This window comes from Hypanus sabinus, chromosome 1 (genome assembly GCF_030144855.1).
Source record: "Hypanus sabinus isolate sHypSab1 chromosome 1, sHypSab1.hap1, whole genome shotgun sequence".
In the NCBI taxonomy this organism is placed as follows: domain Eukaryota; kingdom Metazoa; phylum Chordata; class Chondrichthyes; order Myliobatiformes; family Dasyatidae; genus Hypanus; species Hypanus sabinus.
The window spans coordinates 63,525,078-63,539,076 of NC_082706.1; the positions used below are offsets into that span (position 1 = coordinate 63,525,078).

At 42.7% G+C, this 13,999-nt stretch overlaps 1 protein-coding gene across 5 annotated transcripts in view; it reads left to right on the forward strand.

Annotated features, from left to right (window-relative positions):
• The window catches only part of LOC132394392 (arf-GAP with SH3 domain, ANK repeat and PH domain-containing protein 1-like), a 426,165-nt gene that overhangs the window by 232,153 nt on the left and 180,013 nt on the right, over positions 1-13,999 (forward strand). For all 5 annotated transcript variants that reach the window (XM_059970475.1, XM_059970494.1, XM_059970464.1 and 2 more), the window contains one exon: positions 259-328. In XM_059970475.1, coding sequence (XP_059826458.1) covers positions 259-328 — 70 coding nt within the window. The remainder of the gene's footprint in view (positions 1-258; positions 329-13,999) is intronic.

A 13,999-nucleotide genomic window follows, 5' to 3' on the forward strand; every position in this document is an offset into this window, starting at 1 on the left:
GATACCTAATGGTTCTGTGTAATTAAAAAGAAGCATGATAGACTAATTTTCGGTAGAAATTATTTATTTTATTATATGATTGATAACTGACACGTTACTGTTTTATTTTCTAGTCATATCCCACTCCCACTTTTTCATAAATTCATAATAGATGCCTCATGATGATGCATTTGTTTCTGTGTGTTTAATATGACATAGGGTTATGTTATTAATTTTATACCATATGAAGTAACTGTTTGTATTTTATTTCCATTTTAGCCTTCGAAAAGTTTGGCAGCGAAGAAAATGTACAGTCAAGAATGGCTACCTGACTATATCACATGCAACTGTAAGTAATGCCTGTTCATATTTTTCTCTCACCAAGGGAGTCCTTCCAAATTGCAGAGCTATTTAGTTACATTATTAGTCTATGTATTATTGACAGTGTAAAACAATTTCTTTAAAATCAGTGCGGATCAGTTTGTACAAATTGTGAAGAAGAAAATAATGATTGCAATTTAATAATTAATGAATATTCCTTATTCAGTGGTATCAACTTCAAGTAGTATCATTAGCAAAATGTATTTAGTTTATATTTCATGCTTCATAAATTTGTGATGCTTAGTGCTGTAACCGTACCTTAGTGCTACCCTGAAGAGTGCTGATTGGTTATGGTGCACTTGACTGGAGGAAAACAATTTGTGTAATACTTTAATAAATAGACAACAAGAAAATGTTAAAACGTAATCACTTAACAGTGTGCTCACTGTCGAATCAGTGTCAGCTACTTGCCAAATGTGACTATCTTGATCACATTCCCTTGGCTCACAGTTTGGATTCAGATTGATTGATTGAAACATACAATGAAATGCATCATTTAAGTCAATAATCAACACAGCAAGAACGTGCTGGGGGAGCCCACAAGGGTTGATACACATTCTGACACCAGCATGGCATGCCACCTCATTCACAGAACACACACAACGAAGCAACAACAGCAAAACAAGTCCCTTACCTCCCTCCCACTAATCCATCCAAGTGCGCACATACATAGACCTCGAACTGCCCCCAACTCTGGGCCTTAAGCCCCCATTGGATTCGCTGACACTGGACCTTTGACTTGCATAGTAGACCCTCAGACCCAGTGCTTCAGCCCTTGTGCCTCAGTGAGAGCATGTCGCATCATTGGTCATTGTAGCTTGAACTGGCTGGTGGCGTTGTGGCATCAGCGCCGAACTTCGGGGCAAGAGGTCCAGAGTTCGAATCCGGCAGGCTCTCTTGCACGCACAAGATTGGTGCAAAAAGCTTGTCATGATGACTCCACCAAGGGTTGTGCGCGCTCCCCACACACACACCCCTAGATCAAAGAGAATTGAATAAGATATTTTGTTCTGTTTACATGTGGTCAACGTTAGCTCAACAAATATCATTCAGCTGATCTGAAGTCATGTAAAACACCAATAATTCACTATTCAATGTATATTAGTGAAGAAGTTGTGATTAGTGAGGACTGGTGAGAAGCAGTCGGAGAATACCCTGATATGCTCAAAGTTATCATCATGGGGCAGCCATCTTCTTCAGCTCGTTAATGTAGATGTGGGGAAAGGTTGTTATGATTCAACTTCATTCCCTGTAAAGAAAACCCAGATTCATGTTTTAGGAATTCCAGATACTCTGGCTAGGGAATAACACTTCAGGAGATATTGTATTGAAACCCAAGCAACACAAAAAGTGCAAGAGGAACTGAGTAGGTCAGGCAGCAAATGCAGGGAAATAGACGGTCAGTGTTTTGGGTTGAGAAGTCTTAAGAGAGGTCTGTGGCAGTTGGTGAAGAGCCCAGAGTGGTAGAGAAGGATGTAGCAGATTGCGGTAAGTGGTGGTGCATAGAATCTGGAGGGAGAAGCAGTCAGTGGAACTCAGTATCTAGAATCCTTGCTGGGGTAAAACGGAAAAATGGGAGTTGGAAGTCACGTCACACAAGATGTTGATGAAGACATGTTCTGAGGAAGGGCAGGTGGCTCTGGGTAAACACGTGGTCAACAAGCCAGAGGACAGCACTCCATACCCAGGAATGCATCTTGAGTGCATTACCATTGTACGTATGCTATCAATCCACATGAAGCCATATAACAATCACAGCACGGAAACAGGCCATCTCGGCCCTCCTAGTCCGTGCCGAACTCTTAATCTCACCTAGTCCCACCTACCCGCACCCAGCCCATAACCCTCCACTCCTTTCCTGTTCATATACCTATCCAATTTTACCTTAAATGACACAACTGAACTGGCCTCTACTACTTCCACAGGAAGCTCATTCCACACAGCTATCACTCTCTGAGTAAAGAAATACCCCCTCGTGTTTCCCTTAAACTTCTGCCCCCTAACTCTCAAATCATGTCCTCTTGTTTGAATCTCCCCTACTCTCAATGGAAACAGCCTATTCACGTCAACTCTATCTATCCCTCTCAAAATTTTAAATACCTCGATCAAATCCCCCCTCAACCTTCTACGCTCCAATGAATAGAGACCTAACTTGTTCAACCTTTCTCTGTAACTTAAGTGCTGAAACCCAGGTAACATCCTAGTAAATCGTCTCTGCACTCTCTCTAATTTATTGATATCTTTCCTATAACTTGGTGATCAGAACTGCACACAATATTCTAAATTTGGCCTTACCAATGCCTTGTACAATTTTAACATTACATTCCAACTTCTGTACTCAATGCTTTGATTTATAAAGGCCAGCGTTCCAAAAGCCTTCTTCACCACCCTATCTACATGAGACTCCACCTTCAGGGAACTATGCACTGTTATTCCTAGATCTCTCTGTTCCTCTGCGTTCCTCAATGCCCTACCATTTACCCTTAATGTTCTATTTGGATTATTCCTGCCAAAATGTAGAACCTCACACTTCTCAGCATTAAACTCCATCTGCCAATGTTCAGCCCATTCTTCTAACCAGCATAAATCTCCCTGCAAGCTTTGAAAACCCACCTTATTATCCACAACACCTCCTACCTTAGTATCATCGGCATACTTACTAATCCAATTTACCACCCCATCATCCAGATCATTTATGTATATTACAAACAACATTGGGCCCAAAACAGATCCCTGAGGCACCCCGCTAGTCACCGGCCTCCATCCTGCTAAACAATTATCCACCACTACTCTCTGGCATCTCCCATCTAGCCACTGTTGAATCCATTTTATTACTCCAGCATTAATACCTAACGACTGAACCTTCTTAACTAACCTTCCATGTGGAACTTTGTCTTTTCAAGATGTGGAAAAACTATAGGAAAGACAAATATATCTCAAATTACAGAATAATTATATGGTAATCATCTGTTGGGACAGAAATCATCGGGGTCTCTCTTCTCGCCATTACAGACATTTACACCACACCCATTTACACCTTCAAAGCTAAGAGTATTGTGAAGGACCCCACGCTACCCTCACACAAACTCTTCTCCCTCCTGCCATCTGGCAAAAGGTACCAAAGCATTCAGGCTCTCACGACCAGACAGTGCAACTGTTTCTTCCCCTAAGCCATCAGACTCCTTAATACTTAGTCTAGACTGACATCTGCTTCATTTATTATTATATTGTAATTTGTCTTCTACTGTGCCTAGTGTCTAGTTTATTAACTATTATACTGCCCTGCACTGTCTTGTGTACTTTATGTAGTCCTGTGCAGGTCTGTAGTCAGGTGCAGCTTCTATGTTGCTTTACATAGTCTAGCGTAGCCTTCTGCTGTCTCACATAGTCTAGTGCAGTCTTTGTGTTGTTTCATGTAGCACCAGGATCCTGGAGGAACATTGTTTTGTTTTCACTGTGTACTGTACCAGTAGTTTATGGTTGAAATGACAATAAATTTGACTTGAAAATGGATCCCATTCCCTTGAAATTTTACGGATGATATCAATCACTTGAACCAGCAATATTTTTGCAGGAAAAAGGAACCTCTAACATGGTTCTTCCCTTAAATGTTTCATAGATGTGATTCGTAAACTGCTCTTGATAAAATAATTATTTCTTATTATTACAATCCAGTATCATCTTTGTTTGTATGATATTGCTGTCAAATAAGCAAGCTAACTAAAGGAATTTACATTGATGGCTGCTTTACATTGGGAATTAATCTTGCAGTTCCGCTCAGCATCTTTTCTAGTCTCAAGATCACCAAAGTGATGGTGCCAAAACAAGCAGTAAAACTCTGCTAATCGCAGACCCATTTGTACTGAAATCCTGATGGTCCAGTTTTGGACTCACTCATTACACCAGAATGAGTCTGGCCCTGTGGCTCAGAATGGTAGGGAATGGAAGAGGTTGGCACCAGTAATAGGGGATTCTATAGTTAGGCGGACAGATAGATAATTCTGTGGGCATGAAAAAGAAACACGGAGGTAGCTTGCCTCCCAAGTATTCGGGTTCATGATGTTTCTTAATGCGTCCACTGTGTCCTGAAATGGGAGGATGAGTAGCCAGAAGTCATGGTCCATATTGGTACCAATGATGTAGGTAGAAAAAGGGAGGAGGTGCTGAAAGCAGAATACAGGTTTCCCCCGCTACTCGATGGTAGAGTGTTCCTATGAAACGGTTCGTAAGCTGGAATGTCATAAAGTGAAGAAGCGATTACTATTTATTTATATGGGAAAAATTTGTGAGCGTTCGCAGACCCAAAAATAACCTACCAAATCATGCCAAGTAACACATAAAACCTAAAATAACAGTGACATATAGTAAAAGCAGGAATGATCTGATAAATACACAGTCTATATAAAGTAAGAATACTTTTTTACAATTATTGCAGCACTGTAGCAAAAATTGTCCACTGCAGCAAAAATCTTATGCAAGTGCTCTCGGCAGCACTCGTGGCAAAAACACACGGCGCAAGTGCTCCTGGTAGAAGCACATGGCGCAAGCGCTCCTGGTAGAAACACACAGCGTAGGTGCTCCCGGTAGAAGCACTCTTTCCAGTAACCTTTAAGCTATGAAACTACTGAATAGCACATAAAAATACACAACCTATGTAAAGTAGAAATAATGTACGCCCAGTGTAGTTTCACTTACCGGAATCAGGAAGACACTAAGCACACTGATGATGGTGTGTTAGGCTGAGTCGTCGGAGGTTGGGGTGGCGGGAGTTAGTGGAGACTGGGGTGTCATCTCATCGTCGTCTGTTTCCATCAGGGCAGCAGGTCACCTTCTTCTATGTCTGCCTGCCTCAATGTCGAAGGTCAAGGTTCGTCGTCTGCTGTGGTTGACGTGGAAGGCTTGAAAAATGACAATATGCTTGACTGCTTAGCCTCGCACATTTTTCTATCATACAGTTATTTGTAAGCACTCAAACCATCCTGCAAACCTGCCCTAAACCTACGTACCCTTTCAAAATCAAAGTCAGTCAAATGTACCCTTTCAAAATCAGTCATATGTACCCTTTCAAAATCAAAGTCATACGTACCCTTTCAAAATGAAAGTCATACTTTAAATCATTGCAGCGTTGTCAATCGCAGCGAAAATCTCACACAGTTGCTTCCCGTTCAGTTCCTGAATGACTACACTTCGCTACTGCGTTCAGTTTCAATTGTTATCCTTTCCTCCATCAGCTCTTCATCTCTCAGTTCTTGGTCATGGGATGCCAAAACCTTTTCAACATTATCTTTGTCAACTTCCACAAACCCTTAACCAAACTCACTATGTCCTTACTTCATTCACCGCGATCAAAGTGCTTTATTACGTCTAGTTTTATGCTAAGTGTAACACCCTTACCTGCTCTTTTAGGCTTTTCCGATACCTTAGAACTCATTTTGCTAACAGAGGCACAAAATAAGTCGACATAAAGCACAGACGCTCACAGGCACGTGCTTAAGCAATGCCGGCTAGAATGCAGTTCCGGGGGAAGAATTTGGCTGCTCAGCGTGCGCTGCCTTTTTTCGTAACAGTGAAAACACCTTCTGTTAGCGAAAACAAGTAACTAATGTCGGTCTTTCACAACAGCGAGTTGATGTAAAGGGAATGTTCGAAAAATGGGTCACCTGTACAAGGAGTTGGGTAGAAAGCTGAGAAGCAGGACCTCAAGGGCAGTAATCACAGGATTGCTGCCTGTGCTATGCAACAGTGAGTATAGGAATAGAATGAGTTGGCTAAAGGATTGTAACAAAGACAGGAATTCAGATTTCTGGATCATTGGGACCTCTTCTGGGGCAGGTGTGACCTGTACGAAGAGGACTGGTTGCACTTGAATCCAAGGGGGATCAATAGCTAGTGTGCTGCAAGGAGACACTCTGGCACCCTATATCTTTATAATTGTCCTTGATTACGCTCTATGTCAAGCTACCAAAGATTATGACTAGCTTGGTTTTACCATAGAACCAGGATGAACCAGAAGGGTCAGACCAGTTAAGCTCACAGATCTTGATTTTGCAGATGACATAGTCCTGCCCTCTGACCAGATGAGGGAAGCACAGCAGCTACTGACAAAAGTGGAAATTGAGTGCAATAAAGTTGGACTTCACCTAAACGCTAAAAAGACAGAGTACATGGCATTCAAATGCGATGGTTTACTCAAGACCGTAAGGAACGATACCATTAAGAAAGTCTCAGACTTCAAGTACCTCGGGTCAAGAATAATGTGTTCGGAGAAGGACATAAAGATACAGAAGGCGCTAGCGTGGAGGCTATGAATGACTTGAAGGAAATCTGGAGGTCGAACCTGACCAGAGGGCTGAAAAGGAGGATCTTCATAGCAGTCAGAGAGTCCATTCTCACGTATGGATGCGAGTCGTGGACACTCACTAAGACCATGCGAAAATCACTAGATGGTTGCTATACACGAATGCTCCGGATGACTCTTGATGTGAGTTGGCAACAGCACCTGACGAACGTCGAGCTCTATGACGACCTACTGATGCTCACTGCTAAAATCGAGGCGAGAAGACTGCAACTAGCGGGGCACTGTCTACGCCACCCTGAGCTACCTGCCAGCCTACCTGCCATCACATGGGAGCCCAAGCATGGGGGGATGAACCCTGGGCACCCTCCCGAGACTATGGTCAACACGCTCCTAGAAGATAGCAGTGCAGCTGATGTAGATGAACTGAACACACTGATGAAGGAGAGGGAGGAGTGGCGAGTCTGTCATCGTGCCTGACACCGGCCCCCTAGGCCTGAGTCGACATCGTCGTAGTAGTAGCAGTAGTAATAATCAATATCCCCGTGGGGAGGTTTGCTAATGCTATTGGGGAAAATTTAAACTAGATTTGCTTGTGGGGTGGGAACCAATGTGAAGAGGCAGAGGATGGGGCAGCTGAGTAGAGACAGCTTGTAGGGAGTTTGTGAGGAAGGAGATGATAGAGCAAAGATGCAGTCACCCTGATAGTTTGAGATGTGTCTATCTTAATGCGAGGAGTATCAGAAATGAACTTAGAGTGTGGATCAATACGTGGAACTGTGGCATGGCCATTACAGAGTTGGGCTGGAATGGCTGCTGAGTGTGTCAGGCATTAGATGTTTCAAAAAGGACAGGTGGGGAGGCAAAAGAGGTGGGGGCGTGGTATTGCTAGTCAGGGATAGTGTCACGAATGCAGAAAAAAAGGAAGTCATGGAGGGATTATCGACTGAGTCAGTGTGTGTGGAAGGCAAAAAAAATAGGAAGAGGGTAGACCCCACCCAATAGTAACAGGGATATCTAGGAGCAGATAGGGAGGCAGATTCTGGGCAGGTGCAATAATAATAGGGTTGTCTTGATGGGAGATTTTAACTTTCCTAATGTTGGCTGGCATATCCTTACAGCAAGGGCTTTAGATGGGGTGGAATTTCTTAAGTGTGTTCAAGAAGGTTTCCTGGCACAAAACTTAAGTAAACCAACTGGAGGAGAGACTGTACCTGGTCTGGTATTGGGAAATGAACCTGATCAGGTGGGAGAGCGTGTTGGAGGTAGTGATCATAACCCCAAGACATTCTACAAGTATGAGAAGGAACCGGAGGATTAGCCATGTGAGAATACAACCAATCGGGTGCTACAGTGGAAACGTTTGTATGGAGTTGGAGGAGGTAACAGTGGTTCTTAATACTTTGCTTCAGTATTCACCATGGGAGAAGGACCTTGGTAGTTGTAGGGATGACTTACAGCGGTCTGAAACATTTGAGCATGTAGACATTAAGAAAGAGGATGTGATGGAGCTTTTGAAAAGCATTAAGTTAGATAAGTTGCTGGGACTGGATGAGATGAACCCCAGGCTACTGTGGGGAAACAAGGGAGGGGATTGTTGAGCCTCTGACGATGATCTTTCCGTCATCAATAGGGATGGCAGAAATACTGGACGATTGGAGGGTTGCAAATGTTGTTGCTTTGTTCAAGAAAAGCAGTAGAGAATACTCAGGAAATTGTAGACTAGTGAGTCTTACTTCAGTGCTGGGCAAATTGTAGGAGAAGATCCTGAGAGGCAGGATTTATGAACATTTGGAGAGACATAATCTGATTTGGGATTGTCAGCATGGCTTTGTCACAGGCAGGTTGTGTCTTACAACCCTAATTGAATTCTTTGAGGATATGACAAAGTACATTGATGAAGGCAGAACATTGGATGTAGTGTATATAGATTTCAGTAAAGCATTTGATAAGTTTCCCCATGCAAGGCTCATTCAGAAAGTAAAGCATGTGATCCAAGGGGACATTGTTTTGTGGATCCAGAATTGGCTTGCCCACAGAAGGCAAAGTGAGGTTGTAGATGGTTCGTATTCTGCATGGAGGTTGGTGACCAGTGGTGTTCCACAGGGATCTTTTCTGGGACCCCTTCTCTTTGTGTTTTTATAAATGACCTGGAAGAAGTAGTAGAAGGGTGGGTTAGTAAGCTTGCTGATGGCACAAAAATTGGGAGTGTTGTGGATAGTGTGGAGGGTTGTCAGAGGTTATAGTGGGACAATGATAGGATGCAGAACTGAGTTGAGAAGTGGCTGATAGAGTTCAACGCAGGTAAGTGTGAAGCAGTTCATTTTGGTAGGTCAAATTTGAAGACGGAAAATAGTATTAATGATAAGACTCTTGGCAGTGTGGAGGATCAGAGCGAGCTTTGGGGTCCATGTCCATAGGACACTCAAAGCTGCTGTGCAGGTTTACAGTGTTGTTAAGAAAGTGTATGGTGTGTTGGCATTCATCAACCGTGGCACTGAGTTCAAGAGTCGTGAGATACTGTTACAGATATATGACATTGGTGAGATCTTGGAGTACTGTGTTCAGCTGCGGTCACCTCACTACAGCAAGGATATGGCTACTGCAGAAAGAGTACGGAGTAGATTTACAAGGATGTTGCCCAGACACAAGGAGAGCGTGCCTTATGTGAATAGGTTGAGTGAAATTGGCCTTTTCTCCTTGGAGCGATGGAGGATGATAAGATGAGAGGCATTAATCGTGTAGATCGTAAAAGACTTTTTCTCATGGCTGAAATGACTAACCTGAGGGGGCATAGTTCTAAGGTGCTTGTCAAGGGCAAGTTTTTCAGACAAAGACTTGTGTGGAATGCACTGCTGGTGACAGTGGATACAATAGGGTCTTTTAAGAGAATCTTAGATAGGTATATAGAGCTTAGAAAAATAGAGTGCTCTGCAGTAGGGTATTCTAGGTAGTTTCTAGAGTAGGTTACATGGTTGGCATCACATTGTGGGCCGATGTGCCTGTAACATGCTGTAGATTTCTATGTTCTACGTTTGCTAGAGTATAAATTGTTAACATGCGTTTCTGCAGATGCTGGAAATCCGGAGTAACACACAGACAAAATGCTGGAGGAACAGAGCAGGTCAGGTGGCTTCTATGGAGAGGAATACAGAGTCAAAGTTTTAGGCTGAGACCCTTTATCAGGGGCCAGCTGCCCGACCTGCTGATTTCCTCAAGCATTTTGTGTGTGTTACTCTGGAGTGTAAATATAATGGATCAGGAAGGCAGCTGGTGCCAGTGTGCTTATATATTGTAAAGTTTAAATTCACTGGAAATTTTATTACACCACTGAGTATCAGGTTAATAAAAACATTGAATTAACTGTATTGAGGTATTAATAGGAGTAACATCCAATGGTTCAGAAAATCTCAAGTGTGTCAGATTTTTTTCTTGCAGGATAGAGGCATACTAAGTGTTTGAAACACCAATGTGCATAGCTGTTCCTGAGTATCGCACCCCTGAATGTACCTGCTGTAGGTCTGTAATTTATATGTATGGATAAGCCAGTTAAAAACCTACTACCAAAATAGTTTTCTGAACTTGTGAGTTTAATGCTTGCCAAAACTAGCATGAAGCTGACAGCAGACATTGCTGTGAATACATGCAGTTTGACACTGAAAACGCAGATGTGGTTGCAAAGATTCTTGTTCCTATGAGCTGCAACCTACTCCAGTTTACAAACAATTTTTTTCAAAAAATTAAAAACGTTATGTTTATATGATGTCAAAATGCATTTTGAATGGTATGGTAAGCCATAATTATACTTAGCTGCTGCTTTAAAAAATCTGTGTGGATTATAATTATATCAGTTAAAGTTGTCAGGATTTAATACCTTTTTAATTAGTAATTAAAAGCTTGATACTGGAGCTTCCATTTGAATGCTTAATGTATGCTCCATTCTTTATTTTGTGTTCTGTAAAATGTTTAAAAGTTACTCATCACTTCCTGTTTGGTTGTCTTGTGAATTCATGGTGGTATGATGACATAGTAGTTAGTGTAACACTATTACAGTCCCAGTGACCTTGGTTCATTTCTCGCTGCTGTCTGAAAGGAGTTTGTACATTCTGCCCATGACCAGGTGAGTTATGGAAAAAAACAATAGGTCCAAGGTAAAAGACCGCAACTGGAGCAGGGCAAACACTGAGGGTGTTAGTTGGCAAGTGGAGGCTCAAGGGGCAGCACGTCCCTGTTATTGTCATGGGTAGATGGATACCAAGTTACAAACCTTAGTGTGTGTTATAGAATTTTTCAAAGAGATAACTAAGGGGATAGATAAAGGTAGGGCATTGGAAACTGTTTATTTGGACTAGTAAGGCCTTTGGCAAGGTCCTGTATGCAGCTATCTAGAAGGTTCTGTCATATGGGATTCAGGGGGAGCTAGAAAATCGGTTCAAAGTTGGCATAATGATAGGAAACAGAGGATGATAGTTGAAATTGGATTCTCTGACTGGTGGCTTTTGACTCGTGGCGTGCCCCAGGGATAAGTGCTGGGACCTCTGTTCATTATGGAGATGATTTGGATATGAATGTACTTGGCATGATTCGCTTGTTGCCTAATGGCACGTATTTGAGAATGGGTCTTTTTGATATTGAATCAGGTTATAAGAAATTTCAAAAAGACCTTGATCAGGGAGATGGGCTGAGGAATGGTGAATGGACTTCAACATACATCAGTGTAATTTAAGTCAGGAAAGGACTTGTACAGTGCATGGCAGGGCACTGGAGTGTGTTGTGGAACAGAGACACCTAGGATTCCACTGAAAGTGGTTGTGCAAGTAGGTACTATGTTGATGAAGACGTTCAGCATACCGGCCTTCAATCAGGGTATTACATTTAGGTCTAGGGACATTATTTTGCAGTTATAGAAGTTATTGGTGTAGTGTGTATAATTTTAGTCACCCTGTTATAGGAATGATAGCTGGAGAGAATGCAGAAGTGATTTACAAAGATGCTGTGTGGACTTGAAGGCCAGAGTTATACAGAGTTTGGCTATGCTTTATCGTTATTCGAAGTTCAAAGTAAAGTTAGTTTGGCTCTCAAGTCCAGGCAGCATCCTTGTAAATCACTTCTGCACCATCTTCAGCTTGGCAATATCATTCTTATAAGAGGGTGGCCAAACCTGTAGAGTATCCAGCAGTTTAGTGAGCTGTCTGTGAAGCATCTCCATATATCACTAACACCATCTTGAAACTGGAGTGCAGAAGAATGAGGAAAGACTTTAAAAAGTTTATAAAGTCATGAGGACTATGGACAAGGTGAATGATCAGTATCTTTTCCCTGGGGTTGAGGAGTCTAAAATTTGACAGCACAGAAACTAGATAAAGAAGGGAGGGATTTTATAAACCTGAGAGGTAATTTTACACAGAACTTTGAGTATCTGGAATGACCTGCCAGAGGCAGTGGTCTAGGCAGGTACAATTGCAGCATTTAAGAGGAACTTAGATAGGTACATCAAGGGGAGGGGCATGAAAGGTTATGATCAGCAGCATGAAATAGTTGGACAAAAGGGTCTGTTTGGAATTGCAGACAGTAGGCCTCTTCTCCAGCAGACTTGCAAACCCAGGGTTCTGGTCATAAGGCCTCAACTTCTGGACTTCTACTTCATCTTCAGTATCAACCCCAGGACTCACTGATAACGACAAATGGGGACCCTGGATTAGAACCCCGAAGTCCAGACTCTCAGGCCAATGACAGGAAACAGAATACTCGGCCTCAAACTCCAGTCACGTTCACTTGTGTACCTAGTAGGTCACCGTTTTTTCTGCCTTCTACTTCTATGGAACTCCAATCCTGAAACCTGCCAGTTACTCGTTCACCTGAGGGGGCCATCAGCCCTCATCCTTGCTTGTCTGCCGGCCCAACATCTGACTATGGATGTCCTTCGTCACACATCCACATTGCTGTCCTTTGAACACAGAGGAGACATGTAGGCTACAGCCTGACTTCTAGCTACCCCGTATCCCTGTCACTGAATCTCAGTCTGACCCATAACTCCCCTCTGTTCCTAAAACCAAAATTGTATCAAGGTATTTTATAGGAGAATGTCAGGGTAGCAGTCTGTCACCTGAAGCTTAATAGAAGATGGATGATGCAACAAGACAACGATCTGAAACTGAAGAGTAAACCACCAACTGAATCATTTAACAGGAAGAAAATTAGTGTTTTGGCTTTGCCAAGTCAGAGTCCAGACCTTAACCCAATTGAGTTGCTGATGCATGACTTGAAGAGGGCTCTTCACGCAAGGTATCCCAGAAATATTGATGAATTGAAACAGTGTTGGGCAATCCACACCAGTGGTGTGTAAAAAGAGCTTTTTAATCATGATGGCAATCAAGGTTTCAAAAGCAGAGTTTCATGGCAGTTTTTCTGATTTGAGGAGCAACCAATCAGCAAGAGAGATTCATTAGAAAGGGCCAGTAAGAATAATCCAAGTTCAAGCTGAGCGGATCATTCATTTAGAGTGTGCTGGTCTTCAGAGTGGTTTTGCTTCATCAGGCTTAGGTGAGATCAGTTCTGGGTGAGGGAAGTTGTCTTGTAAGTTACACTCTCTCTGTTATTATTTGTTCAATCCTTATCTATTAGTGCACAATATAGTGCCTCCAGTCTCCCAGATAAACACATCTGCACCAAGCTACAGGTCCTGAGGAACTGGAGCTGCAACTTGATGATCTTCGACTCGGGGTGGTAGACTGGAGCTATAGGGAGGTAGTCACCCCTAGGCTGCAGGAGACAGGAAACTGGGTGACTGTCAGGAGGGGAAATGCATAGCCAGTGCAGAGTACACCTGTGGCTGATCCCTTCAATAACAGTTATATAGCTTTAGATACTATTGAGGGAGGTGACCTACCGGGGGGAGCCACAGTACACTGAGTCTGGTGATTTGGCTTGGAAGAGCTAAGAAAGGTAGTAATCTCTGGATTGCTGCCTGTGCCACATGAAGGTAAGAATAGAATGATTTGGCAGGTGAATGTGTGGCTGAGGAACAGGTGCAGAGACCAGAATCAGATTCATAGATCATTGGGATAGCTTTTGGGGAAGGTGTGACCTATACAAAAGGGATGATTTACAGCTAAAAAGCATGAGGGTCCAATATCCTTGCGGGCAGGTTGGCGGGTTAGTTGTTTGGGTTATTTAAGCTAATTTGGCAGGGAGATGGGAACTGGAGTGATGGACCTGAAGGTAAAATAGTTGGGTTACAAACAGGCAATGTGTAGTGAGCCTCCTAGCAAGAAGAGGCTGGTGATAGGGCAAAATTACAGTCAAAAGAATGAGTTTCAACGTAAAAAGTAGAGAAACTCGAAA